The sequence below is a fragment of the Oncorhynchus mykiss genome, chromosome 19, assembly GCF_057628025.1.
Source record: "Oncorhynchus mykiss isolate SJ-2025 chromosome 19, ASM5762802v1, whole genome shotgun sequence".
Lineage (NCBI taxonomy): Eukaryota > Metazoa > Chordata > Actinopteri > Salmoniformes > Salmonidae > Oncorhynchus > Oncorhynchus mykiss.
In genome coordinates, this window is record NC_143040.1 from 66,294,930 (window position 1) to 66,320,749 (window position 25,820).

A 25,820-nucleotide genomic window follows, 5' to 3' on the forward strand; every position below is an offset into this window, starting at 1 on the left:
TTCATTGTACAGGCGCTCACTTCTGAATGAATGACTGTCGGGTAACCTGACCAGGAAAAACTCTGGTCCTGATTAACATTGAATGAATGGCCTTGAGGTGAATTAAATCTGAATTAGATTCCTAGTTGGACCAAACAATACTTAGCAGACACATTTTCTCTTTGGAGGAGGCAGGCTGGAGTAACCACCAGTGTGTTTGTGTTGCTGCTTTCAACAACCACCTAACACCAATGATGTAAAATACTTAATACTTGAAAGTACTAAAGTCTTTTTTGGGGGTATCTGTACTTTACTATTTATATTTTTTACTACTTTTACTTCACCACATTCCTGAAGAAAAGGATGTACTTTTTACTCCATACATTTTCCCTTACATCCAAAAGTACTAGTTGCAGTTTGAATGCTTATCAGGACAGGAAGATGGTCCAATTCACTCACTTATCAAAAGAACATCCCTCGTCATGACTACTGCCTCTGATTTGGCGGACTCAATAAATGCATGCTTCGTTTGTAAATGATGTGCCCCTGGCTATCTGTAAATAAATAAAAAATAGAAAATTGCGCCGACTGCTTTGTTTAATTCAAGGAATTTGAAATGATTTTTACTTGTGCTTTTACTTTTGATACTTAAGTATATTTAAAACCAAATACTTTTCGACTTTTACTCATTACTGTGTAACTTTCACTTTACTTTTTCTATTAAGTAATCTTTACTTTTACTCAAGTGTGACAATTGAGTACTTTTCCCACCGCTGCCCTAACACAGCACAACAGCAAACTCACTCCTCCTATTGGGCAATGCACAGACCAGCCACATGCATTCTTTATCTGACTGCATCAAATCAAATTTATTTATATAGCCCTTCGTACATCAGCTGATATCTCAAAGTGCTGTACAGAAACCCAGCCTAAAACCCCAAACAGCAAGCAATGCAGATGTAGAAGCATGGTGGCTAGGAAAAGCTCCCTAGAAAGGCCAAAACCTAGGAAGAAACCTAGAGAGGAACCAGGCTGTGAGGGGTGGCCAGTCCTTTTCTGGCTGGGCCGGGTGGAGATTATAACAGAACATGGCCAAGATGTTCAAATGTTCATAAATGACCAGCATGGTCACCATCCTGAGACAAGGCCGAGTATAGCCCACAAAGATCTCCGCCACGGCACAACCCAGGGGGGGCGCCATCCCAGACAGGAAGATCACGTCAGTGACTCAACCCACTCAAGTGACGCACCCCTCCTAGGGACGGCATGGAAGAGCACCAGTAAGCCAGTGGCTCAGCCCCTGTAATAGGGTCAGAGGCAGAGAATCCCAGTGGAGAGAGGGGAACTGTCCTGGCAGAGACAGCAAGGGCGGTTTGTTGCTCCAGAGCCTTTCCGTTCACCTTCACACTCCTGGGCCAGACTACACTCAATCATTTGACCCACTGAAGAGATGAGTCTTCAGTAAAGACTTAAAGGTTGAGACTGAGTCTGCGTCTCTCACATGGGTAGGCAGACCATTCCATAAAAATGGAGCTCTATAGGAGAAAGCCCTGCCTCCAGCTGTTTGCTTAGAAATTCTAGGGACAATTAGGAGGCCTGCGTCTTGTGACTAGCGTACGTGTAGGTATGTACGGCATGACCAAATCAGAAAGATAGGTAGGAGCAAGCCCATGTAATGCTTTGTAGATTAGCAGTAAAACCTTGAAATCAGCCCTTGCCTTAACAGGAAGCCAGTGTAGGGAGGCTAGCACTGGAGTAATATGATATTTTTTTTCAGTTCTAGTCAGGATTCTAGCAGCTGTATTTAGCACTAACTGAAGTTGATTTAGTGCGTTATCCGGGTAGCTGGAAAGTAGAGCATTGCAGTAGTCTAACCTAGAAGTAACAAAAGCATGGATACATTTTTCTGCATCATTTTTGGACAGAAAGTTTCTGATTTTTGCGACATTACGTAGATGGAAAAAAGCTGTCCTTGAAACAGTCTTGATATGTTCGTCAAAAGAGAGATCGGGGTCCAGAGTAACGCCGAGGTCCTTCAGTTTTATTTGAGACGACTGTACAACCATTAAGATGAATTGTCAGATTCAACAGAAGATCTCTTTGTTTCTCGGGACCTAGAACAAGCATCTCTGTTTTGTCCGAGTTTAAAAGTAGAAAGTTTGCAGCCATCCACTTCCTTATGTCTGAAACACAGGCTTCTAACGAGGGCAATTTTGGGGCTTCACCATGTTTCATTGAAATGTACAGCTGTGTGTCATCCGCATAGCAGTGAAAGTTAACATTATGTTTTCGAATGACATCCCCAACAGGTAAAATATATAGTGAAAACAATAGTGGTCCTAAAACGGAACCTTGAGGAACACCGAAATTTGCAGTTGATTTGTCAGAGGACAAACCATTCACAGAGACAAACTGATATCTTTCCGACAGATAAGATCTAAACCAGGACAGAACTTGTCCGTGTAGACCAATTTGGGTTTCCAATCTCTCCAAGAATGTGGTGATCGATGGTATCAAAAGGTCCAGGAGCACAAGGACAGATGCAGAGCCTCGGTCTGACGCCATTAAAAGGTAATTTACCACCTTCACGAGTGCAGTCTCAGTGCTATGATGGGGTCTAAAACCAGACTGAAGCATTTCGTATACATTGTTTGTCTTCAGGAAGGTAGTGAGTTGCTGCGCAACAGCGTTTTCTAACATTTTTTGAGAGGAATGGAAGATTCGATATAGGCCGATAGTTTTTTTATATTTTCTGGGTCAAGGTTTGGGTTTTTCAAGAGGCTTTATTACTGCCACTTTTAGTGAGTTTGGTACACATCCAGTGGATAGAGAGCCATTTATTATGTTCAACATAGGAGGGCCAAGCGCAGGAAGCAGCTCTTTTCTAGTTTAGTTGGAATAGGGTTCAGTATGCAGCTTGAAGGTTTAGATGCCATGATTATTTTCATCATTGTGTCAAGAGATATAGTACTAAAACACTTGAGTGTCTCTCTTGATCCTAGGTCCTGGCAGAGTTGTGCAGACTCAGGACAACTGAGCTTTGGAGGAATATGCAGATTTAAAGAGGAGTCTGTAATTTGCTTTCTAATGATCATGATCTTTTCCTCAAAGAAGTTAATTCATTTATTACTGCTGAAGTGAAAGCCATCCTCTCTTGGGGAATGCTGCTTTTTAGTTAGCTTTGCAACAGTATCAAAAAGACATTTTGGATTGTTCTTATTTTCCTCAATTAAGTTGGAAAAATAGGATGATCAAGCAGCAGTGAGGGCTCTTCGATACTGCACAGTACTGTCTTTCCAAGCTGGTCGGAAGACTTCCAGTTTGGTGTGGCGTCATTTCCGTTCCAATTTTCTGGAAGCTTGCTTCAGAGCTCGGGTATTTTCTGTATACCGGGGAGCTAGTTTCTTATGAGAAATGTTTTTAGTTTTTAGGGGTACAACTGCATCTAGGGTATTGCGCAAGGTTAAATTGAGTTCCTCAGTTAGTTAGGTGGTTAACTGATTATTGTCCTCTGACATCCTTGGGTAGGCAGAGGGAGTCTGGAAGGACATCAAGGAATCAAGGAATGAGAATTTATAGCACGACTTTTGATGCTCCTTGGTTGGTGTCTGAGCAGATTATTTGTTGCGATTGCAAACATAATAAAATGGTGGTCCGATAGTCCAGGATTATGAGGAAAAACATTAAGATCCACAACATTTATTCCATGGGACAAAACTAGGTCCAGAGTGTGACAGTGAGTATGTGTTGGACAAAACCCACTGAGTCGATGATGGCTCCGAAAGCCTTTTGGAGTGGGTCTGTGGACTTTTCAATGTGAATATTAAAATCGGCAAAAATTAGAATATTATCTTCTATGACTACAAGGTCCGATAGCAATTCAGGGAACTCAGTGAGGAACGCTGTATATGGCCCAGGAGGCCTGTAAACAGTAGCTATAAAAAGTGATTGAGTAGGCTGCATAGATTTCACGACTAGAAGCTCAAAAACGAAAACGTCTTTTTTTTTTTTTTTGTAAATTGAAATTTGCTTTCGTAAATGTTAGCAACGCCTTTGCGGGATGCACGGGGGATATGGTCACTAGTGTAACCAGAAGGTGAGGCCTCATTTAACACAGTAAATTCATCAGGCTTAAGCCATGTTTCAGCCAGGCCAATCACATCAAGATTATGATTAGTTAATTGACTATAACTGCCTTTGAAGTGAGGGATCTAACATTAAGTAGCCCTATTTTGAGATGTGAGGTATCACGATCTCTTTCAATAATGGCAGGAATGGAGGAGGTCTTTATCCTAGTGAGATTGCTAAGGCGAACACCTCCACGTTTAGTTATGCCCAACCTAGGTTGAGGCACAGACACGGTCTCAATGGGGATAGCTGAGCTGACTACACTGACTGTGCTAGTGGCAGACTCCACTATGCTGACAGGCTGGCTAACAGCCTGGACCCTATTTCATTGTGGAGCTAGAGGAGTTAGAGCCCTGTCTATGTTGGTAGATAAGATGAGAGCACCCCTCCAGCTAGGATGGAGTCCGTCACTCCTCAGCAGGCCAGGCTTGGTCCTGTTTGTGGGTGAGTCCCAGAAAGAGGGCAATTATCTACAAATTCTATATTTTAGGAAGGGCAGAAAACAGTTTTCAACCAGCGATTGAGTTGTGAGACTCTGCTGTAGAGATGTTGTGAGACTCTGCATGCTCGGAATAGTTTAGGTACTTTGAAGAAGCACAGGTTGACTGTTGATTTTTGTGATAGGAAATTGTGTAAGAGAGGGAGAAGGTGGGTGAATGTGTATTTAATGTGATCTGTAATGCCAGAGTTAAACTTCAAGTTATAAACTGGTTACTTGCGACTTGTGAAAAAGACAGGCCTGGATTTGTCATAGATAGTGCCTGGGGGAGGAGGGAGGGAGGGAGGGACTGAGAGAGGGGGAGCATGGGCGGAATGGATTTGTGATCTTCGGGAGGGAGGGGGAGGGAGGGGTAGCTGGGGCGGGATGGATTTGGTAATCTTCGGGAGAGGGAGTGAGAGGGGGGGGGGGGGTGAGAGAGTTAGCCATCTCCGGGGGAGGGGGAGCAAAGGGCGGGAGGGAGTTGGAGATCTTCGGCGGAGGGAGTGAGTGAGAGACAGTGAGCAGGGGGAGGGGGGGACTGATGGAAGGGTTAAGTGGAACTCAACTTGTAGTTCACCTGCTGTGAGTTGCAGTGCTGTCAGACCAATGAGAGACTGATAGAGGGCGAAAGAGAGGACACGGCATTCAGGGAGCAGAGATATCCCCGAGTACAACATTTAGAGCTCTGACTGGCAGCCCTATTTGCAGCTCTGGATAGTTTCCAGACAAAGTAGGTAGATTACAACTCTGGAGCTTTTTTTCTGCTGGCTTTATTGCAGTTTGATTGAATACTGTAGCTAACTGGTTTGTGTTTGTGGATGTCTGTTTGTGGATGTCTGTTTGGGACTTGCAGTGCTCACAGTTTCTGCACATTTAGACATTGTGGATCATAATAACACATGTATCTTCTTGTAGAAAATTGCTTTTTTTCCCCTGTTGCTTTTTAGTCTTGTTTTTGTTGTTTGCACAACACATTAGAGATGTGATAAATAGACTTGACCTCTTCTTCACAAATCAGTGCAAATCTCTTTTTAAAAGACTATCAAAGGATGTTCTGTGTGAACACACTCACTACATTCATTGTGCATCCAGAAAATGAATAATGACACATTTGTTGTAGCCAATTCATGAATATGACTGACTCTGAGTAAGAACCATGGGCTAGTCATACTATTTCTATGGTTCGACTCCCCCCTCGTCAGAAAGGAAGGAAGCTGGGAAGTGAGTATCTGCTGAAGGTCACATTGGAACAATGAGGGCCTTTTGAAGGCTGATGGCTTCTTGTCCAGCCAAGTTCTGGCTTACTGACTGTTAATTGTTTTTTTTACTTGTATGAAATCTGTCTAAACTGTAGACTCAAGGTAATTAGTAAGTGAAACTTGGTCCTTACGCCAGACTGTTTTGACGGTAGTCTGCTCTGTGGTGGAGGCGATGAGAGGTTTGATTACTGGCCATTGTTTGGTTGGTTCCTGTTTTTGGATCCAATGAGCAACCACTGCTTGTTTCTGCTGTATGCTTAGGAGTCAGATAGTCATAGGCCTTATTCAACTATGATAGAGGACTGTGTACCACAGAGAGTGTGTGTGTGTGTGTGTGTGTGTGTGTGTGTGTGTGTGTGTGTGTGTGTGTGTGTGTGTGTGTGTACTACAGAGACTTGCTGAGGTATCAGATATCAGGGGGATCCAAAATGCAGGTGCTTGCGGAAGGCAGTTTTGTAAGTTCACCCCCTTGAGTCTTAAGACAAGATAGATGAGTTATAAGACGGGAGAAACTGATACTTACTGGTGTCTTTCATTGGATTGAGGTTTTATATAGTTTCTTTGAAAAGTGTATATGGCTGTAGTTTCTAAGAATCTCTATTAGACCTAATAAGAACATGCTAGAATAGGGCCGACAACCTCACAACTGACTAAACACATCCACGCAGGTGAGTTGGTCCTCTCTCTGGCCATCCCGCTCTCTGGCCGTGTCTCGCTCTCTGGCCGTGTCTCGCTCTCTGGCCGTGTCTCGCTCTCTGGCCGTGTCTCGCTCTCTGGCCGTGTCTCGCTCTCTGGCCGTGTCTCGCTCTCTGGCCGTGTCTCGCTCTCTGGCCGTGTCTCGCTCTCTGGCCGTCTCGCTCTCTGGCCGTCTCGCGCTCTCGCGCTTTCTCTCTCTCTCTGCCCATCATTATCAAGTTACAGCTCTGGAAAGGTCAGTAGAATACACACACGCGCGCACACAGTCACGTACACACACACCCCACCACCCTCATCTGTGTGCAGCAAGTTAGCCCTTGGCTAAGAAACTTAAATGTCAAATCTCTTGTGACCTTGTTTCAGAGAGGCAGGCTTTGAATGATAATGCTCACATTATTATGTTGCTTGTTTCTAGAGAAGTGGTTCATCTGTAACAAGGACCAGACGGATCATGTTTGGCCCAAATGACACCCCATTCCTATATAGTGCACTACTTTGGACCAGAGCCCTATGGACCGTGGTCAAAAGTAGTGCACTATGTAGGGAATAGGGTGCCATTTGGGACGCAGACCATGTCTCCTAGGGCCCTTCTAGAAAATAAATAACTCTTCCATTTCCTGCCTGTATAAAAACACAGAAGTTTGTGTGTGTGTGTGTGTCTCTTTCTGTGCGTGTGTGTGTCTCTCTCTCTTTCTGTGTGTGTGTGTCCGCCTCTCTCCCCACTCATGGGGTTATTTTCTCCGGTGCCTTGAAGGGTTGTGCGGGGCCATGAGTCAGCTGCTGTGATCCTAGGAGCCCTCCACTTCTCCACTGACTACTGGCTCTGTAGGACTGGAGAGGATAGGCTCGCACACTACTAGACAACAACAAGCAAAGTCCATTACAGAGAGAGAGAGAGAGAGAGCGAGAGTGAGGTGGACACAGAGCGTGGGCGATAGTTACATTGAGAATTTCTGTGAGCATGGAGAGAGGATCAAGGAAGAATTGTTTGAAGGAGTTGTATTGAGGTATGTGAGAATGAGATGATGTATTGCTGTTTGTTTACATTGATTGATTGTTTTCCAATGTCCTTTTAGTGACACACAATCTTGACAGTGAAGGCTACTGTATTTTAGAGCGTGATATGGCTTTTCTAAGATGTGATACAGGACTTTCTTGATGCCTCTGTTCACCAACAGAAGTGTTATTATTCAATGATCATACCCATTGATGATCATACCCATTGATCATACCCATTGATGATCATACCCATTGATGATCATACCCATTGAGGATTTAACCCATTGATAGTGAGTTTCGACTCTTGCTGGTTGACCAATGCACCTTTTTATTCACAATTGTGGTTTTATAGTATGATTTTTATCTGATTAGTTTTGCTGTAACCAGAAATAATTGTTTTAGTTAGTTAGTGGTCTGTTTGAGGTGCTAATGAACGCACTGAGCAAGACGTGCTCAACAAAGAAGACGTATTTTTAGCATATATTTTTAACGTAGTCTGAACAATGTCTTAATGCCGTTTCACGTCTTTTCAACAACTTTTAATGAATTTCAATGTCTTTTCTATGTATTTTAACTTATTTTCAAGGTATTTTAATGTCTTTTTAACGTCTTTTCAACGTTTTGTGCGCATGAGGTGGTTGGTGAGTTAATGATTAAGTGTGCAGCTCGTTGCCATATTCCAGTATAAGTAACTGAGCAGGGTTCAGGATGTTACTTTCTAAATTTAAATCGTCATTTTTGGATTACCCAAATTTGGCAACATAATCTGATTCACTTTCTGTTACTTTTGGATTAGTTTCCTCTTATAAGGTACTAGAAGAAGACAAAATGATCCATCAAATGTATTTGGTGTGTCATCATAGTGGTCTCTGACATCATAATGGTCTCTGACATCATAGTAGTCTCTGAATTCTGGTCAGTCCCGCTCAGGTAGAACAAACTTAAACTTGCACCTTTTTCCAGTGCTGAATTGAATGTCTTTGAGAAAACAGAAAGGTGTCAATGTATTTCTTTTCTCGCCAACATCCTTGTTTTTTTCTTTCTGGTAACGGATTAAAGTTGCAATTTATCAGTTACTCCCCAACCCTGACCATAAGCTTGGTTCAACGGACACCAGTGTCAACACCAGGTGCCTGATGATGACTATTCGCTTTGACCACTCATACTATGGTATACAATGAAGGGACATGAGCCATTTCAATCAGATATGTATTGTTTCCTGCCAGCTCTTTATGGAATTGTCATGCTGGTGTTTGGCTTTACAATGACAATGGACTAGGCTAAAGTACAGACAGATCTGGGACCAGGGCAGAGACAGATCTGGGACCAGGATAGAGACTGACCGATCTGGAACCAGGGTAGAGACTGACCGATCTGGAACCAGGGTAGAGACTGACCGATCTGGAACCAGGGTAGAGACTGACCGATCTGGAACCAGGGTAGAGACTGAGCGATCTGGGACCAGGGTAGAGACTGACCCCGATCTGGGACCAGGGTAGAGACTGACCCCGATCTGGGACCAGGGTAGAGACTGACCCCGATCTGGGACCAGGGTAGAGACTGACCGATCTGGGACCAGGGTAGAGACTGACCGATCTGGGACCAGGGTAGAGACTGACCGATCTGGAACCAGGGTAGAGACTGACCGATCTGGGACCAGGGTAGAGACTGACCGATCTGGAACCAGGGTAGAGACTGACCGATCTGGAACCAGGGTAGAGACGGTAGCATTTGCAGTTCACTTAGGCTGAGTTTTATTGGATTTACTATTTGAAGTAATTGAGTTAGGAAATGTTGAACGTAACGCTCCAATATAGAGCAGGCAGAAAGTGAACTCTCACTCCTTGGAGTCTCTTCCAGCATTTAAAGAGATATACTCCTAAGAATTCACATGGGTTGGTTTGGTGCAAACCAAATTACATTTAAAAATCATTTCAAATACTTTATCTAGGCTTGATTGAGCTTGCCTGACTATATGGAAGCAATAGAAGAGCAAACCCCGCCCATCTGGTACTGTTAGACCAGCGTTACTCAAAATGTTTCACCGGGGGGAGGGGTGCACGGGGGGTGGGGCATCCCGCTCAATGTTAGCTCACGCCCCCTAAGGCCCCACAGTTTGGGAACCACTGCTTTAGACCGGCTGGGTTGGTTTGGTGTTGAAGAGGTATGAAGAGATACACTCCAGGTGTGTACACACACACACACACTCACACTCACACTCACACTCACACACACTCTCACACACACTCACACACACTCACACACAAATGCATGCTTCAGTTTGACTACATTACCTCCCAGCGATGATGTAGCATATATCCTAGTGACATTTACTCATAAAAGCCCACTCACACTTCAAGGTCCAACACAGCTGTTTTTAGTTCTATTAAATCACGTAACTGTGATTGTTTTCAATTAAAATGGTCAAAAAATAAACCAAAATAGCTTAATAGTGAAGAGCAATATCTCAAGCAAAAATGTAGCGAAGACTCTCTGGGAGTGAGAGAGAAGAAAACTAGCTGTTATTGGCCGAGAGGTTTGGCACAATCTTTCTTTTTGGTCTACCAACACATTTACAGCCTGGTGATATCACCAGGCAGGCCAAAACTAAATCCCACCAAAACAGGCTGAAATTTCAGGCAGTCTTTTCAAACAGCTCTTACACTAAGAGGGTGTTATCATTTTCACAATTTCACAGTATTATTCCAACATCATAGTGTGTAAATATATATATATATAAAACACATGAAAGATCAAATTTGACTGAACTGGGCCTTTAAACTACTCAAGGGCTTTTGTGCCACACTGATTATTAATGTTTGTGTGTGTGTGTGAATGCATCATGAGCTTAGATTGCAGTGTGTTCTTCCACCCAGAACAATCCACATCTGTTTCCTAGACAACGACAAAGCTCACCACATAGACATCAGGCATGTCATTTTTGCATTTTCTTTTCATTTAACCTTTAATTTAACTAGGCAAGTCAGTTAAGAACATTCATTCTTATTTACAATGACCGCCTACATCACATGACCTAACTATATGAGAGAAATTAACCTCATGTTTGAGTAGTTGAGCCTTGCTCCCTCAGTTTAAAAAAACCAATCCAAGTTGAACGTTACTTCCTGAGTGTTATTTCCTGTATAAATGACAGACTAACAGTCATTTACAATTCATTATAGATTCTTTGAAGTGAATGGCTCTTACCCTCAGTTTTAGGGCCATCTTCCATTAACTGGAATGAATGTGTATTATGTAAGCAATAACGCACAGCAGACTGTGTTGAATAACTGCACACCTCTGGCAGTGTGAGAAAGCACAAAGCCCAAGGTCCATTTTTATAAAGACTGTATTTATTATAAACGTAATGGAGGCTTTCATTGTCTCTCTTCTGCTAAGCAGCAACAACAGTTTGTGAGGAAGTCATACTGAGGGGAAAAAGGAACATTGAAGTGCCGGGGGCTGTTGTGAACAGAGCTGGGTGGCGGGGGCTGTTGTGAACAGAGCTGGGTGATGGGGACTGTTGTGGGGGCTGTTGTGAACAGAGCTGGGTGATGGGGACTGTTGTGGGGGCTGTTGTGAACAGAGCTGGGTGATGGGGACTGTTGTGAACAGAGCTGGGTGACGGGGGCTGTTGTGAACAGAGCTGGGTGATGGGGACTGTTGTGAACAGAGCTGGGTGATGGGGACTGTTGTGAAAAGAGCTGGGTGACGGGGGCTGTTGTGAACAGAGTTGGGTGATGGGGGCTGTTGTGAACAGAGCTGGGTGATGGGGACTGTTGTGAACAGAGTTGGGTGATGGGGGCTGTTGTGAACAGAGCTGGGTGATGGGGACTGTTGTGAACAGAGCTGGGTGGTGGGGGCTGTTGTGAACAGAGCTGGGTGGCGGGGGCTGTTGTGAACAGAGCTTGGTGGCTGGGGCTGTTGTGAACAGAGCTGGGTGGCGGGGGCTGTTGTGAACAGAGCCTGGTTCCTCTCTAGGTTTTGGCCTTTCTAGGGAGTTTTTCCTAGCCACCGTGCTTCTACACCTGCATTGCTTGCTGTTTGGGGTTTTAGGCTGGGTTTCTGTACAGCACTTTGAGATATCAGCTGATGTACGAAGGGCTATATAAATACATTTGATTTGGGTGGCGGGGGCTGTTGTGAACAGAGCTGGGTGATGGGGGCTGTTGTGAACAGAGTTGGGTGGTGGGGGCTGTTGTGAACAGAGTTGGGTGGCGGGGGCTGTTGTGAACAGAGTTGGGTGGCGGGGGCTGTTGTGAACAGAGCTGGGTGACGGGGGCTGTTGTGAACAGAGCTGGGTGGCGGGGGCTGTTGTGAACAGAGCTGGGTGGCGGGGGCTGTTGTGAACAGAGCTGGGTGGCGGGGGCTGTTGTGCTTCAGCTTGTGGTCCTCTCTCTCTCTCTCTCTCTGTCCCTCTCTCTCCCTCTCTGTCCCTCTCTCTCTGTGTCTCTCTCTCTCTCTCTCTCTGTGTCTCTCTCTCTCTCTCTGATGCCACATGGGGATCACATGTTGGTGGGGTGTCAGCTTGCAATCTGATAGCGCAGAGCGATTAACATTAAGAGTGCCTTGCGAAAGTATTCGGCCCCCTTGAACTTTGCGACCTTTTGCCACATTTCAGGCTTCAAACATAAAGATATAAAACTGTATTTTTTTGTGAAGAATCACCAACAAGTGGGACACAATCATGAAGTGGAACGACATTTATTGGATATTTCAAACTTTTTTAACAAATCACAAACTGAAAAATTGGGCGTGCAAAATTATTCAGCCCCCTTAAGTTAATACTTTGTAGCGCCACCTTTTGCTGCGATTACAGCTGTAAGTCGCTTGGGGTATGTCTCTATCAGTTTTGCACATCGAGAGACTGAAATTTTTTCCCATTCCTCCTTGCAAAACAGCTCGAGCTCAGTGAGGTTGGATGGAGAGCATTTGTGAACAGCAGTTTTCAGTTCTTTCCACAGATTCTCGATTGGATTCAGGTCTGGACTTTGACTTGGCCATTCTAACACCTGGATATGTTTATTTTTGAACCATTCCATTGTAGATTTTGCTTTATGTTTTGGATCATTGTCTTGTTGGAAGACAAATCTCCGTCCCAGTCTCAGGTCTTTTGCAGACTCCATCAGGTTTTCTTCCAGAATGGTCCTGTATTTGGCTCCATCCATCTTCCCATCAATTTGAACCATCTTCCCTGTCCCTGCTGAAGAAAAGCAGGCCCAAACCATGATGCTGCCACCACCATGTTTGACAGTGGGGATGGTGTGTTCAGCTGTGTTGCTTTTACGCCAAACATAACGTTTTGCATTGTTGCCAAAAAGTTCAATTTTGGTTTCATCTGACCAGAGCACCTTCTTCCACATGTTTGGTGTGTCTCCCAGGTGGCTTGTGGCAAACTTTAAACAACACTTTTTATGGATATCTTTAAGAAATGGCTTTCTTCTTACCACTCTTCCATAAAGTCCAGATTTGTGCAATATACGACTGATTGTTGTCCTATGGACAGAGTCTCCCACCTCAGCTGTAGATCTCTGCAGTTCATCCAGAGTGATCATGGGCCTCTTGGCTGCATCTCTGATCAGTCTTCTCCTTGAATGAGCTGAAAGTTTAGAGGGACAGCCAGGTCTTGGTAGATTTGCAGTGGTCTGATACTCCTTCCATTTCAATATTATCGCTTGCACAGTGCTCCTTGGGATGTTTAAAGCTTGGGAAATCTTTTTGTATCCAAATCCGGCTTTAAACTTCTTCACAACAGTATCTCGGACCTGCCTGGTGTGTTCCTTGTTCTTCATGATGCTCTCTGTGCTTTTAACGGACCTCTGAGACTATCACAGTGCAGGTGCATTTATACGGAGACTTGATTACACACAGGTGGATTGTATTTATCATCATTAGTCATTTAGGTCAACATTGGATCATTCAGAGATCCTCACTGAACTTCTGGAGACAGTTTGCTGCACTGAAAGTAAAGGGGCTGAATAATTTTGCACGGCCAATTTTTCAGTTTTTGATTTGTTAAAAAAGTTTGAAATATCCAATAAATGTCGTTCCACTTCATGATTGTGTCCCACTTGTTGTTGATTCTTCACAAAAAAATACAGTTTTATATCTTTATGTTTGAAGCCTGAAATGTGGCAAAAGGTCGCAAAGTTCAAGGGGTCCGAATACTTTCGCAAGGCACTGTATTTTATTTATTTTTTCTGTGAGCCTAACGCGCACAATGCGTTGTTTATCTAGAGAGAAATCAGATCAAGCCCGAACTGTGTGATGTTGTTTCCAACTGGAGAAAGTACTGCATAGTTTAGCGCAGAACATGTGGTAATTAACTACAATGGCCATAATCCATTGCGCACCCAGGATGTTTATTTTTATGCCTGCTACAGTAGATTAGTGTCGGACAGACACTGCGAGAAGAGAGTACACGGGAGAGGAATAGCAGGCAGTAAGCTTTGAGAGGTATCTCTATCTGAAAATACATGATCTAAGTCATTGATATTTTTATGACTGCTGAATACAAACTACGCCTTATTTACTTTTGCAGAACTGCTGAAATAGTGATTTTGTCCGACAGCAGCTCTATAGAGATGAGGTGATGACTTGGAATGAAATAATAACTCCTCAGCAAAAAAACGAATGTAATTTACACAACAACTGTAATATTGAATTAAAAGAAAGTAATTGAATAAAAGATGGTGAATAAGTGGGGCAGTCACCACCATCATTACACTTTTATTGATTTGTTTTATTCTGTGTTACGTCGATGAACTTGCATACTGCATTTTAATGTTTTAAATAATTACTACAAAAAAAAAACGTGAAAACGAATCCGAACTCGAAATGCGCTAATCGCTCAGCACTACAGTCTGATGACGTTGGAGTGATGTGTGTAAGCCACTGTGACGTCATCAAATATTCCCTTTTGAAGTGCGTGTGTGTATGTGCTCGCATGAGTCCATACAGTACACGTGTGTGTGTGTGTGTGTGTGTGTAGGTGAGTTTGCCCTCTCGTCTCAAAGAGGAAGTGCAATAGAGAAGTGTGTAGATTTACACGGCTGTGCTTTCCCTCCCAACTGATCTACAGTAAGAGCAGTTTCAGGGCAGAAGTGTACCTGTCCTGTCATCACTGAGGCAGTTTCCCAATCTCCTGCATGTATTGCACTACTTTTGACCAGGACCTATAGGGCTGGTAGTGCACTACTTTTGACCAGGGCCTATAGGGTTGGTAGTGCACTACTTTTGACCAGGGCCTATAGGGCTGGCAGTGCACTACTTTTGACCAGGGCCTATAGGGCTGGCAGTGCACTACTTTTGACCAGGGCCTATAGGGCTGGTAGTGCACTACTTTTGACCAGGGCCTATAGGGCTGGTAGTGCACTACTTTTGACCAGGGCCTATAGGGCTGGTAGTGCACTACTTTTGACCAGGGCCTATAGGGCTGGTAGTGCACTACTTTTGACCAGGGCCTATAGGGCTGGTAGTGCACTAATTTTGACCAGGGCCTATAGGGCTGGTAGTGCACTACTTTTGACCAGGGCCTATAGGGCTGGTAGTGCACTACTTTTGACCAGGGCCTATAGGGCTGGTAGTGCACTACTTTTGACCAGGGCCTATAGGGTTGGTAGTGCACTACTTTTGACCAGGGCCTATAGGGCTGGTAGTGCACTACTTTTGACCAGGGCCTATAGGGCTGGTAGTGCACTACTTTTGACCAGGGCCTATAGGCATAGGGTGTCACTTGGGACACAGCTCCAGATACAGTGCCTTCAGAAAGTATTCAGACCTCTTGACTTTTTCCACATTTTGTTATGTTTTTACAGCCTTATTCTAAAATGGATTAAATTGTTTTTCCCTCATCAATCTACACACAATACCCCATAATGACTTAGCAAAAACAGGATTTTAGAAAAGTTTCCAAAATTGTTTTAATAAAAATAACTGATCACATTTACATAAGTATTCATTACCTCCTTTGTTGAAGGACCTTTAGCAGCGAATACAGCCTCGAGTCTTCTTGGGTATGACTCTACAAGCTTGGCACACCTGTATTTGTGGAGTTTCTCCCATTATTCTCTGCAGATCCTCTCAAGCTCTGTCAGGTTGGATGGAGAGCGTCGCTGCACAGCTATTTTCAGTTCTCTCCAGAGATGTTCGATTGGGTTCAAGTCCGGGCTCTGGCTGGGCCACTCAGGGACATTCAGAGACTTGTCCCAAAGCCACTCCTTTTGTAGTCTTGGCTGTGTGCTTAGGGTAATTGTCCTGTTGGAAGGTGAACCTTCGCCCCAGTCTGAGGTCTTGAGTGCTCTGGAACAGGTTTCCATCAAGGATCTATCTGTACTTTGCTCCGTTCATCTTTGCCTTGATCCTGACTAGACTCCCAGTCCCTGCCGCTGAAAAACAAGTGACGCTTGGCATTCAGGCCAAGAGTTCAAATCTTCTTTCTCATGGTTTGAGAGTCTTTAGGGGCCTTTTGGCAAACTCCAAGCAGGATGTCATGTGTCTTTTACTGAGGTGTGGCTTCCATCTGCCCACTGTACCATAAAGGCCTGATTGGTAGAGTGCTGCAGAGATGGTTTTCCTTCTGGAGGGTTCTCCAATCTCCACAGAACTCTGGAGCTCTGTCAGAGTGACCATCAGGTTCTTCGTCACCTCCCCTCCCCCGATTGCTCAGTTTGGCATGGCGGCCTTCTCTAGGAAGAGTGTTGGTGGTTCCAAACTTCTTCCATTTAAGAATGATGGAGGCCACTGGTTCTTGGTGACCTTCAATGCTGCAGAAATGTTTTGGTACACTTCCCCAGATCTGTGCCTCGACACAATCCTGTCTCTGTGCTCTACGGACAATTCCTTTGACCTCATGGCTTGGTTTTTGTTCTGACATGCACTGCCAACTGTGGGACCTTATATAGACAGGTGTGAGACTTTCCAAATCATGTCCAATCAATTGACTTTACCACAGGTGGACTCAAGGATGATCAATGGAGACAGGATGCACCTGAGCTCAATTTCTAATCTCATAACAAAAGGTCTGAATATTATGTAAGGTATTTCTGTTATTTTATTATATCTTTGTCATTATGTTGTATTGTGTATAGATTGCTGAAGATTTTTATTTATTTAATCCATTTTAGAATAAGGCTTTAACGTAACAAAATATGGGAAAAGTCAAGGGGTCTGAATACTTTCCGAAGGCACTGTATGTCATATCCTGTTCTGTGGGTTCACAAATACAGAAGAAGAATGTATCCCAGGAGCATAGATGAAGCATGATTATGGTTGGTAATAGCAGCATATGGGGGAATTTGAATAATTTAAATAGATGGCACCTGTCGTAGAGAATCTGTAACGTTTGGATGTCAGTCAACTTAGAGGTCTGTGGACATTGTACAAACATAGATTTTGGAGTGTACTGCCCCTTTAACTATTGAGCTGGGGATCAGAGTGGCAGGATGTTAGAGGTTTATGTAAGAAGTTCTGTGGCGTGGTGCCCTGATGTAAATAGATCAAACTCAAGCATCTCTGTCTCTCGGCGGTTTCTCACTCGCTCTCTCTTTCTTCCTCTCTCTCTCTCGCTCTCCCTTTCTTCCTCTCTCTCTCTCGCTCTCTCTTTCTTCCTCTCTCTCTCGCTCTCTCTTTCTTCCTCTCTCTCTCTCTCTCTCTCTCTCTCTCTCTCTTTCTTCCTCTCTCTCTCTCGCTCTCTCTTTCTTCCTCTCTCTCTCTCGCTCTCTCTTTCTTCCACTCTCTCTCTCGCTCTCACTCACATCACACAAGCTTTAATTGACTAACTGTAATCCTAGCGTTGAGTACTTACAGGAGCTCACAGGATTTACCCTCCACCCCACAGGGCAACCCAGGTAAACACACACACCGTGTCTCAGGAACAAAAATAACCTCCCACTCACTCTGCTATGTTGACATAATGTTGTATCAGTATTGCGAAACAGTGCATTTGAATACAATTGCTCTGCCCCTCTAAAAAGTTGTGTTTGTCAATGAAGTAACAGGTGAGATAAATACAGTGAGCGGCCTGTATGGCACGTGGGCGTTATAGTGCTAATAGTACTCTCTAATAGTCAACTTCCTGGTGTTTTGGAATGCCTCAGGTCTTTTTATCCGAAAAAAAATAGTACATCAAACCATCAGAATGTCCCACTGTCAGATATCAATACTGTTTTCAGTCTCTGGGGGGGCTCTTTTATTATTCTACAGTCCCTGAACCTGTTGTTTTCTACTCTTTCTACAGAATTCTACTGTGTCTGAACCTGTTGTTTTCTACTCTTTCTACAGGATTCTACTGTGTCTGATCCTGTTGTTTTCTACTGGATTCTACTGTGTCTGATCCTGTTGTTTTCTACAGGATTCTACTGTGTCTGATCCTGTTGTTTTCTACTATTTTTACAGGATTCTCTGTGTCTGATCCTGTTGTTTTCTACTCTTTCTACAGGATTCTCTGTGTCTGAACCTGTTGTTTTCTACAGGATTCTCTGTCTGATCCTGTTGTTTTCTACTCTTTCTACAGGATTCTCTGTGTCTGACCCTGTTGTTTTCTACTATTTTTACAGGATTCTCTGTGTCTGATCCTGTTGTTTTCTACTATTTTTACAGGATTCTCTGTGTCTGATCCTGTTGTTTTCTACTATTTTTACAGGATTCTACTGTGTCTGACCCTGTTGTTTTCTACTATTTTTACAGGATTCTCTGTGTCTGATCCTGTTGTTTTCTACTATTTTTACAGGATTCTACTGTGTCTGATCCTGTTGTTTTCTACTATTTTTACAGGATTCTCTGTGTCTGATCCTGTTGTTTTCTTCTATTTTTACAGGATTCTACTGTGTCTGATCCTGTTGTTTTCTACTATTTTTACAGGATTCTCTGTGTCTGATCCTGTTGTTTTCTACTATTTTTACAGGATTCTACTGTGTCTGACCCTGTTGTTTTCTACTCTTTCTACAGGATTCTACTGTGTCTGACCCTGTTGTTTTCTACAGGATTCTCTGTGTCTGATCCTGTTGTTTTCTACTCTTTCTACAGGATTCTACTGTGTCTGACCCTGTTGTTTTCTACTCTTTCTACAGGATTCTACTGTGTCTGACCCTGTTGTTTTCTACAGGATTCTCTGTGTCTGATCCTGTTGTTTTCTACTCTTTCTACAGGATCCTACTGTGTCTGACCCTGTTGTTTTCTACTCTTTCTACAGGATTCTCTGTGTCTGATCCTGTTGTTTTCTACAGGATTCTACTGTGTCTGATCCTGTTGTTTTCTACAGGATTCTACTGTGTCTGATCCTGTTGTTTTCTACAGGATTCTACTGTGTCTGATCCTGTTGTTTTCTACTCTTTCTACAGGATTCTACTGTGTCTGAACCTGTTGTTTTCTACAGGATTCTACTGTGTCTGACCCTGTTGTTTTCTACTCTTTCTACAGGATTCTACTGTGTCTGAACCTGTTGTTTTCTACTCTTTCTACAGGATTCTACTGTGTCTGAACCTGTTGTTTTCTACAGGATTCTACTGTGTCTGACCCTGTTGTTTTCTACAGGATTCTACTGTGTCTGACCCTGTTGTTTTCTACAGGATTCTCTGTGTCTGAACCTGTTGTTTTCTACTCTTTCTACAGGATTCTACTGTGTCTGATCCTGTTGTTTTCTACTCTTTCTACAGGATTCTACTGTGTCTGAACCTGTTGTTTTCTACAGGATTCGACTGTGTCTGACCCTGTTGTTTTCTACAGGATTCTACTGTGTCTGACCCTGTTGTTTTCTACAGGATTCTACTGTGTCTGACCCTGTTGTTTTCTCCAGGATTCTACTGTGTCTGACCCTGTTGTTTTCTACAGGATTCTACTGTGTCTGATCCTGTTGTTTTCTACAGGATTCTACTGTGTCTGACCCTGTTGTTTTCTACAGGATTCTACTGTGTCTGATCCTGTTGTTTTCTACTCTTTTTACAGGATTCTACTGTGTCTGACCCTGTTGTTTTCTACAGGATTCTACTGTGTCTGACCCTATTGTTTTCTACTGGATTCTACTTTGTCTGACCCGGGTATTTTCTACAGGATTCTACTGTGTCTGATCCTGTTGTTTTCTACAGGATTCTACTGTGTCTGATCCTGTTGTTTTCTACTCTTTTTACAGGATTCTACTGTGTCTGACCCTGTTGTTTTCTACAGGATTCTACTGTGTCTGACCCTATTGTTTTCTACTGGATTCTACTTTGTCTGACCCGGGTATTTTCTACAGGATTCTACTGTGTCTGACCCTGTTGTTTTCTACAATATTCTACTGTGTCTGATCCTGTTGTTTTCTACAGGATTCTACTGTGTCTGAACCTGTTGTTTTCTACTATTTTTACAGGATTCTACTGTGTCTGATCCTGTTGTTTTCTACAGGATTCTATTGTGTCTGACCCTGTTGTTTTCTCCAGGATTCTACTGTGTCTGACCCTGTTGTTTTCTACAGGATTCTACTGTGTCTGATCCTGTTGTTTTCTACAGGATTCTACTGTGTCTGATCCTGTTGTTTTCTACTCTTTTTACAGGATTCTACTGTGTCTGACCCTGTTGTTTTCTACAGGATTCTACTGTGTCTGACCCTATTGTTTTCTACTGGATTCTACTTTGTCTGACCCGGGTATTTTCTACAGGATTCTACTGTGTCTGACCCTGTTGTTTTCTACAATATTCTACTGTGTCTGATCCTGTTGTTTTCTACAGGATTCTACTGTGTCTGAACCTGTTGTTTTCTACTATTTTTACAGGATTCTACTGTGTCTGATCCTGTTGTTTTCTACAGGATTCTCTGTGTCTGATCCTGTTGTTTTCTACAGGATTCTACTGTGTCTGACCCTGTTGTTTTCTACAGGATTCTACTGTGTCTGATCCTGTTGTTTTCTACAGGATTCTACTGTGTCTGAACCTGTTGTTTTCTACTATTTTTACAGGATTCTACTGTGTCTGATCCTGTTGTTTTCTACAGGATTCTATTGTGTCTGACCCTGTTGTTTTCTCCAGGATTCTACTGTGTCTGACCCTGTTGTTTTCTCCAGGATTCTACTGTGTCTGACCCTGTTGTTTTCTACAGGATTCTACTGTGTCTGATCCGGTTGTTTTCTACATGATTCTACTGTGTCTGACCCGGTTGTTTTCTACTCGATTATACTGTGTATTACCCGGTTGTTTTCATTGTTTTCTACTCTTTTGACAGGATTCCACACTCCCTGATCCTGTTGTTTTCTACTCTTTTGACAGGATTCTACTGTGTCTGACCCTGATGTTTTCATTGTGCTCTTTTGACAGGATTCCTCAGTTTACGAGAAAGAAAAAGACATAATCTCCATCGTGAGTACACTCATATCCATTGATTTCTTTCCCTCAGCTACTTTCTTTTCTAAATACTGTTCCTAATTATTGAATTGAGACGTTCATTTCTGTATAATGATTTTAATTATTGAGGGACAAAGATGAAGTGTGGTGGTGCAACGGATCGGTTGTTTATTCAATAAATCAACGTTTAATTATATCTGGCTCTGCTCAAATAAATGTCTTCTAGACTAGTGTAACCATTTCCCCAGAATCTATTTTCATTTTAGTTTGACTTTTTTCCAGTTCTAATGCAAACAACAACTTAATTAGAAGCATGCAATTTGATACATCGAAATAAATACTGAAATACTGAACAAAAACAACATGCAAGAATTTCAAATATTGTACTAAGTTACAGAAATCAGTCAATTTAAAAATAAATCATTAGGCCCTAATCTATGGATTTCACATGACTGGGCAGGGGTGCTGCCATGGGGGGCCTGGAAGGGCATACGCCCACCCACTTGGCGGCTAGGCTAACCCACTGGGGGGGGGGGGGGGGGGGGGGCAGGCAGGCCCATCCAATCAGAACAAGTTTTTCCCCACAAAAAGGGCTTTATTACAGACAGCAATACTCCTTAGCATTTGTGGTCTTTTATTGTCCCCAGCATAAGGTTGGTATCATGAGGAAGAAAAATTATGTGGATATATTGAAGCAACATCTCAAGACATCACTCAGGAAGTTAAAGCTTGGTCGCAAATGGGTCTTCCAAATGGACAATGACCCCAAGCATACTTCCAAAGTTGTGGCAAAATGGCTTAAGGACAACAAAGTCAAGGTATTGGAGTGGCCAGTCAATAACAAGCGTACAGTCAATAACACAGTAGAGAAAAAAAGTCTATATACAGTGTGTGCAAATGGCGTGAGGAGGTAAGGCAATAAATAGGCCATAGTAGCAAAGTAATTACAATTTAGCAGATTAACACTGGAGTGATAGATGAGCAGATGGTGATGTGCAAGTAGAAATACTGGTGTGCAAAAGAGCAGAAAAGTAAATAAAAACAACATGGAAATGAGGTAGGTAGATTGGGTGGGCTATTTACAGATGGGCTATGTACAGATGGGCTATTTACAGATGGGCTGTGTACAGCTGCAGCGATCGGTTAGCTGCTCAGATAGCTGATATTTAAAGTTAGTGAGGGACATATGAGTCTCCAGCTTCAGCGATTTTTGCAAATCATTCCAGTCATTGGCAACAGAGAACTGGAAAGGCAGCCAAAGGAGGTGTTGGCTTTGGGGATGACCAGTGAGATACACCTGTTGGAGCGCGTGCTACGGGTTGTTATCATGACCAGTGAGCTGAGATAAGGCGGAGCTTTACTTATTATAGACTTATCGATGACCTGGTGCCAGTGTGTCTGGCGACGAATATGTAGCGAGGGCCAGACGACTAGAGCATACAGGTCGCAGTGGTGGGTGGTATAAGGGGCTTTGGTGACAAAACGGATGGCACTGTGATAGACTGCATCCAGTTTGCCGAGTATAGTATTGGAAGCTATTTTGTAGATGACATCGCCGAAGTCGAGGATCGGTAGAATGGTCCGTTTTAAAGAAATTAAAGCTGAAATAAATAATTCTCTCTACTATTATTCTGACATTTCACATTCTTAAAATAAAGTGGTGATCCTAACTGACCTAAGACAGGAAATTTTTACTAGGATTAAATGTCAGGAATCGTGAAAAACAGAGTTTTTAAATGTATTTGGCTAAGGTGTATGTAAACTTCCGACTTCAACTGTATGTATAGACTCCCCTTCACAAGTAGACCCATATAAAATATAAGTGGAACCATTTTTAATGTACAACATCTCTCCCGCCAGTGTCGTCAGTTGGTGGCGGTGTGTGATGAGATTCTGTACTGCAGTCCAGAGGTGCTCCTTACCCACACTGCCCAGCTGGAGAGGGTTGACCTGGTGCCTGTCTTCGACGGCGATCACCTGGTAAGTAGGACACTGTCAGTGTCATTCTAATGAACCAATCAAATCTTCGACAGGCTCTGGCTAACCAATCAGAACATCTGCTATTGAGCCCTGTCTGTATCTCTTACTCTGTCTGTCTCTACCTCTACCTCCTCTCTACTTCCTGTCTCTACCTGTACTTCCTGTCTCTACCTTTTCTCTACTTCCTGTCTCTACCTCTTGTCTCTACCTCCTCTCTACTTCCTGTCTCTCTCTCTAACTAATCAGACATTCCTTTACATTCCATTCGGAAAGTATTCAGACCCCTTGACTTTTTCCACATTTTGTTACATTACAGCCTTATTCCAAAATGGATTAACTGAAACATTTTCCTCATCAATCTACACACAATACCCCCTAATGACAAAGTGAAAACAGGTTTTAAAAATGTGTGCTAATTTATTACAATACCTTATATACAGAAGTATTTAGACCCTTTGCAATGAGACTCGAAATTGAGCTCAGGTACATTCCATTTCCTTTGATCATCCTTGATGTTTCTACAACTTGATTGGTGTCCACCTGTGGTAAATTCAATTGATTGGACATAATTTTGAAAGGCACACACCTGTCTATATAAGCTCCCACAGTTGACAGTGCATGTCAGAGCAAAAACCAAGACATGAGGTCAAAGGAATTGTCCGTAGAGCTCAGAGACAGGACCGTGTCGGCACAGGGTACCAAAACATGTCTGCAGCATTGAAGGTCCCCAAGAACACAGTGGCCTCCATCATTCTTAAATGGAAGAAGTTTGGAACCACCAACACCCTTACTAGAGCTGGCCGCCCGGCAAAACAGGAAGAAGGGCCTTGGTCAGTCAGGTGACCAAGAACATGATGGTCACTCTGACAAAGCTCCAGAGTTCCTCTGTGGAGATTGGAGACACTTCCAGATGGACAACCATCTCTGCAGTACTCCACCAATCAGGATTTTATGGTAGAGTGGCCAGATGGAAGCCACTCTTCAGTAAAAGGCACATGACAGCTTGCTTGGAGTTTCCCAAAAGGCCCCTAAAAAACTCTCAGACCATGAGAAACAAGATTTTATGGTCTGATTAAACCAAGATTGAACTCTTTGGCCTGAATGCTAAACGTCACGTCTGGAGGAAACCTGGCACCATCCCTACGGTGAAGCATATTGTTGGCAGCATCATGCTGTGGGAATGTTTTTCAGCAGCATGGACTGGGAGACTAGTCAGGATTGAGGCAAAGATGAACGGAGCAAAGTACAGAGAGATCCCTGATTAAAACCTGCTCCAGTGAGCTCAGGACCTCAGACTGGGGCGAAGGTTCACCTTCCAACAGGACAATGACCCTCAGCACACAGCCAAGACAATGCAGGAGTGGGTTCAGGACAAGTCTCTGGATGTCCTTGAGTGGCCCAGCCAGAGCCCGGACTTGAACCCGATCGAACAGCTCTGGAGAGACCTGACGCTCCCCATCCAACCTGACAGGGCTTGAGAGGACCTGGGAGAAACTCTCCAAATACAGGTGTGCCAAACTTGTAGCGTTATACCCAAGAAGACTTGAGGCTGTAATCGCTGCCAAAGGTGCTTCAACAAAGTACTGAGTAAAGGGTCTGAATACTTATAAAATTTACATTTTTTTTAAAAATGCATTTGCAAAAACAATCAAACTGTTTTAGCTTTGTCGTTATGGGGGATTGTGTGTAGATTGAGGAATAAAAAACTATATATATTTTAGAATAAGGCTGTAACGTAACTGTGGAAAAATTCTTTGTCTGAATACTTTCCCAAATGCACTGTTTGTCATCCTGATTGTCCTTTAGGGATGACTCACGTTCTCGTCCTCTCTCTATGCTCTACTTCTCTCACACTCTGTACTCCTTATTTCATTTCTGTTTCATCATTCTCTCTGATCCTTTATTCAAACTTCTTGTACACTTTCTCCTCGGCCTAGCTCTCTCGCCCTATCCAATCAGTCCTCAATCGACGACCTCTTTTGTTATAGGTGTCTCATTTGCTCTCCTTTTCTCTTTGCTTCTCTCTCTCTCCTATGTTTTCTGATGTTTTTTTCCCTCAGTTTTTCATTTTCACTCCGTCAAGGTAAAGTTTCACCATCACCCGTAGGCAGCGTTTGAAGTTTGGGAAAGCTATTTTTTTCAGGGGGGGGGGGGGGGGGGAATAACATTCTATGATATAGCATTGCATGGTTCTAACATGGCCTACTATTACTAATGTGATGAGTAGATTGGATAGTCATAAATTAGGCTAATAATCTAAAAAAGATGGTTCTCCTTTCCTTGTCCTTTTTATTTGCACATCCACAACAGCCCCAGCTAGAGGGACATTTTCTAGGAGGATCTGAGAAATATCTGACTCATCCACAGCTCAACCCCAGCTAGAGGGACATTTTCTAGGAGGATCTGAGAAATATCTGACACATCCACAGCTCAACCCCAGCTAGAGGGACATTTTCTAGGAGGATCTGAGAAATATCTGACACATCCACAGCTCAACCCCAGCTAGAGGGACATTTTCTAGGAGGATCTGAGAAATATCTGACACATCCACAGCTCAGCCCTAGCTAGAGGGGCATTTCACAAACGCATTTCATGCAATTCTCCATTACTTTATTATCTATGTCTGGAGACCATTAGCATACTCTTTAATACCACAAAATGACAGGGAAGGCTGATCAGCTGACACTGACAAACTAAGCTCAATAAAAACAACCTTGTCTTGAATGCAACCATCTAATCGAGGCCTATGAAAGGGGAGATGCATATTGTAGGCTATGACGTCTATCTAGCCTGGAGGAGGAAATGATTGTCCTAAAAAACTTGGCACGGACTCACCTAATGATAAAGACAGTGAATATGCGCCACAAAATCAACTGGAATATGCTCTCTGCTATTGTGGCAATAAGATTGCTGGCTTAATAGCCTATTGGGAGTTTTTCACATTTTGATAGCCTAACTAAAGACCATCTGATCTTTGTCTCCTC

General features: G+C 43.2%; 1 protein-coding gene and 1 long non-coding RNA gene across 13 annotated transcripts in view; one reads left to right on the plus strand and one right to left on the minus strand.

The window, feature by feature from the left end:
• LOC149975293 (uncharacterized) overlaps positions 1–25,820 on the minus strand; it is a 235,937-nt gene that overhangs the window by 175,165 nt on the left and 34,952 nt on the right. The gene's annotated exons all lie outside the window — the stretch shown is intronic.
• The window catches only part of LOC110498392 (connector enhancer of kinase suppressor of ras 1), an 84,173-nt gene that overhangs the window by 18,086 nt on the left and 40,267 nt on the right, over positions 1–25,820 (plus strand). For 5 of the 12 annotated variants that reach the window (XM_090211530.1, XM_090211532.1, XM_090211534.1 and 2 more), the window contains exons 5-6: positions 20,830–20,871; positions 22,717–22,836. In XM_090211530.1, the coding sequence (XP_090067656.1) occupies positions 20,830–20,871; positions 22,717–22,836 (162 nt within the window). Of the gene's footprint in view, positions 1–5,080; positions 7,551–20,829; positions 20,872–22,716; positions 22,837–24,896; positions 24,920–25,820 lie in introns of those variants that run through there. The other 7 variants (XM_090211540.1, XM_090211538.1, XM_090211537.1 and 4 more) reach the window with 7 other exon arrangements.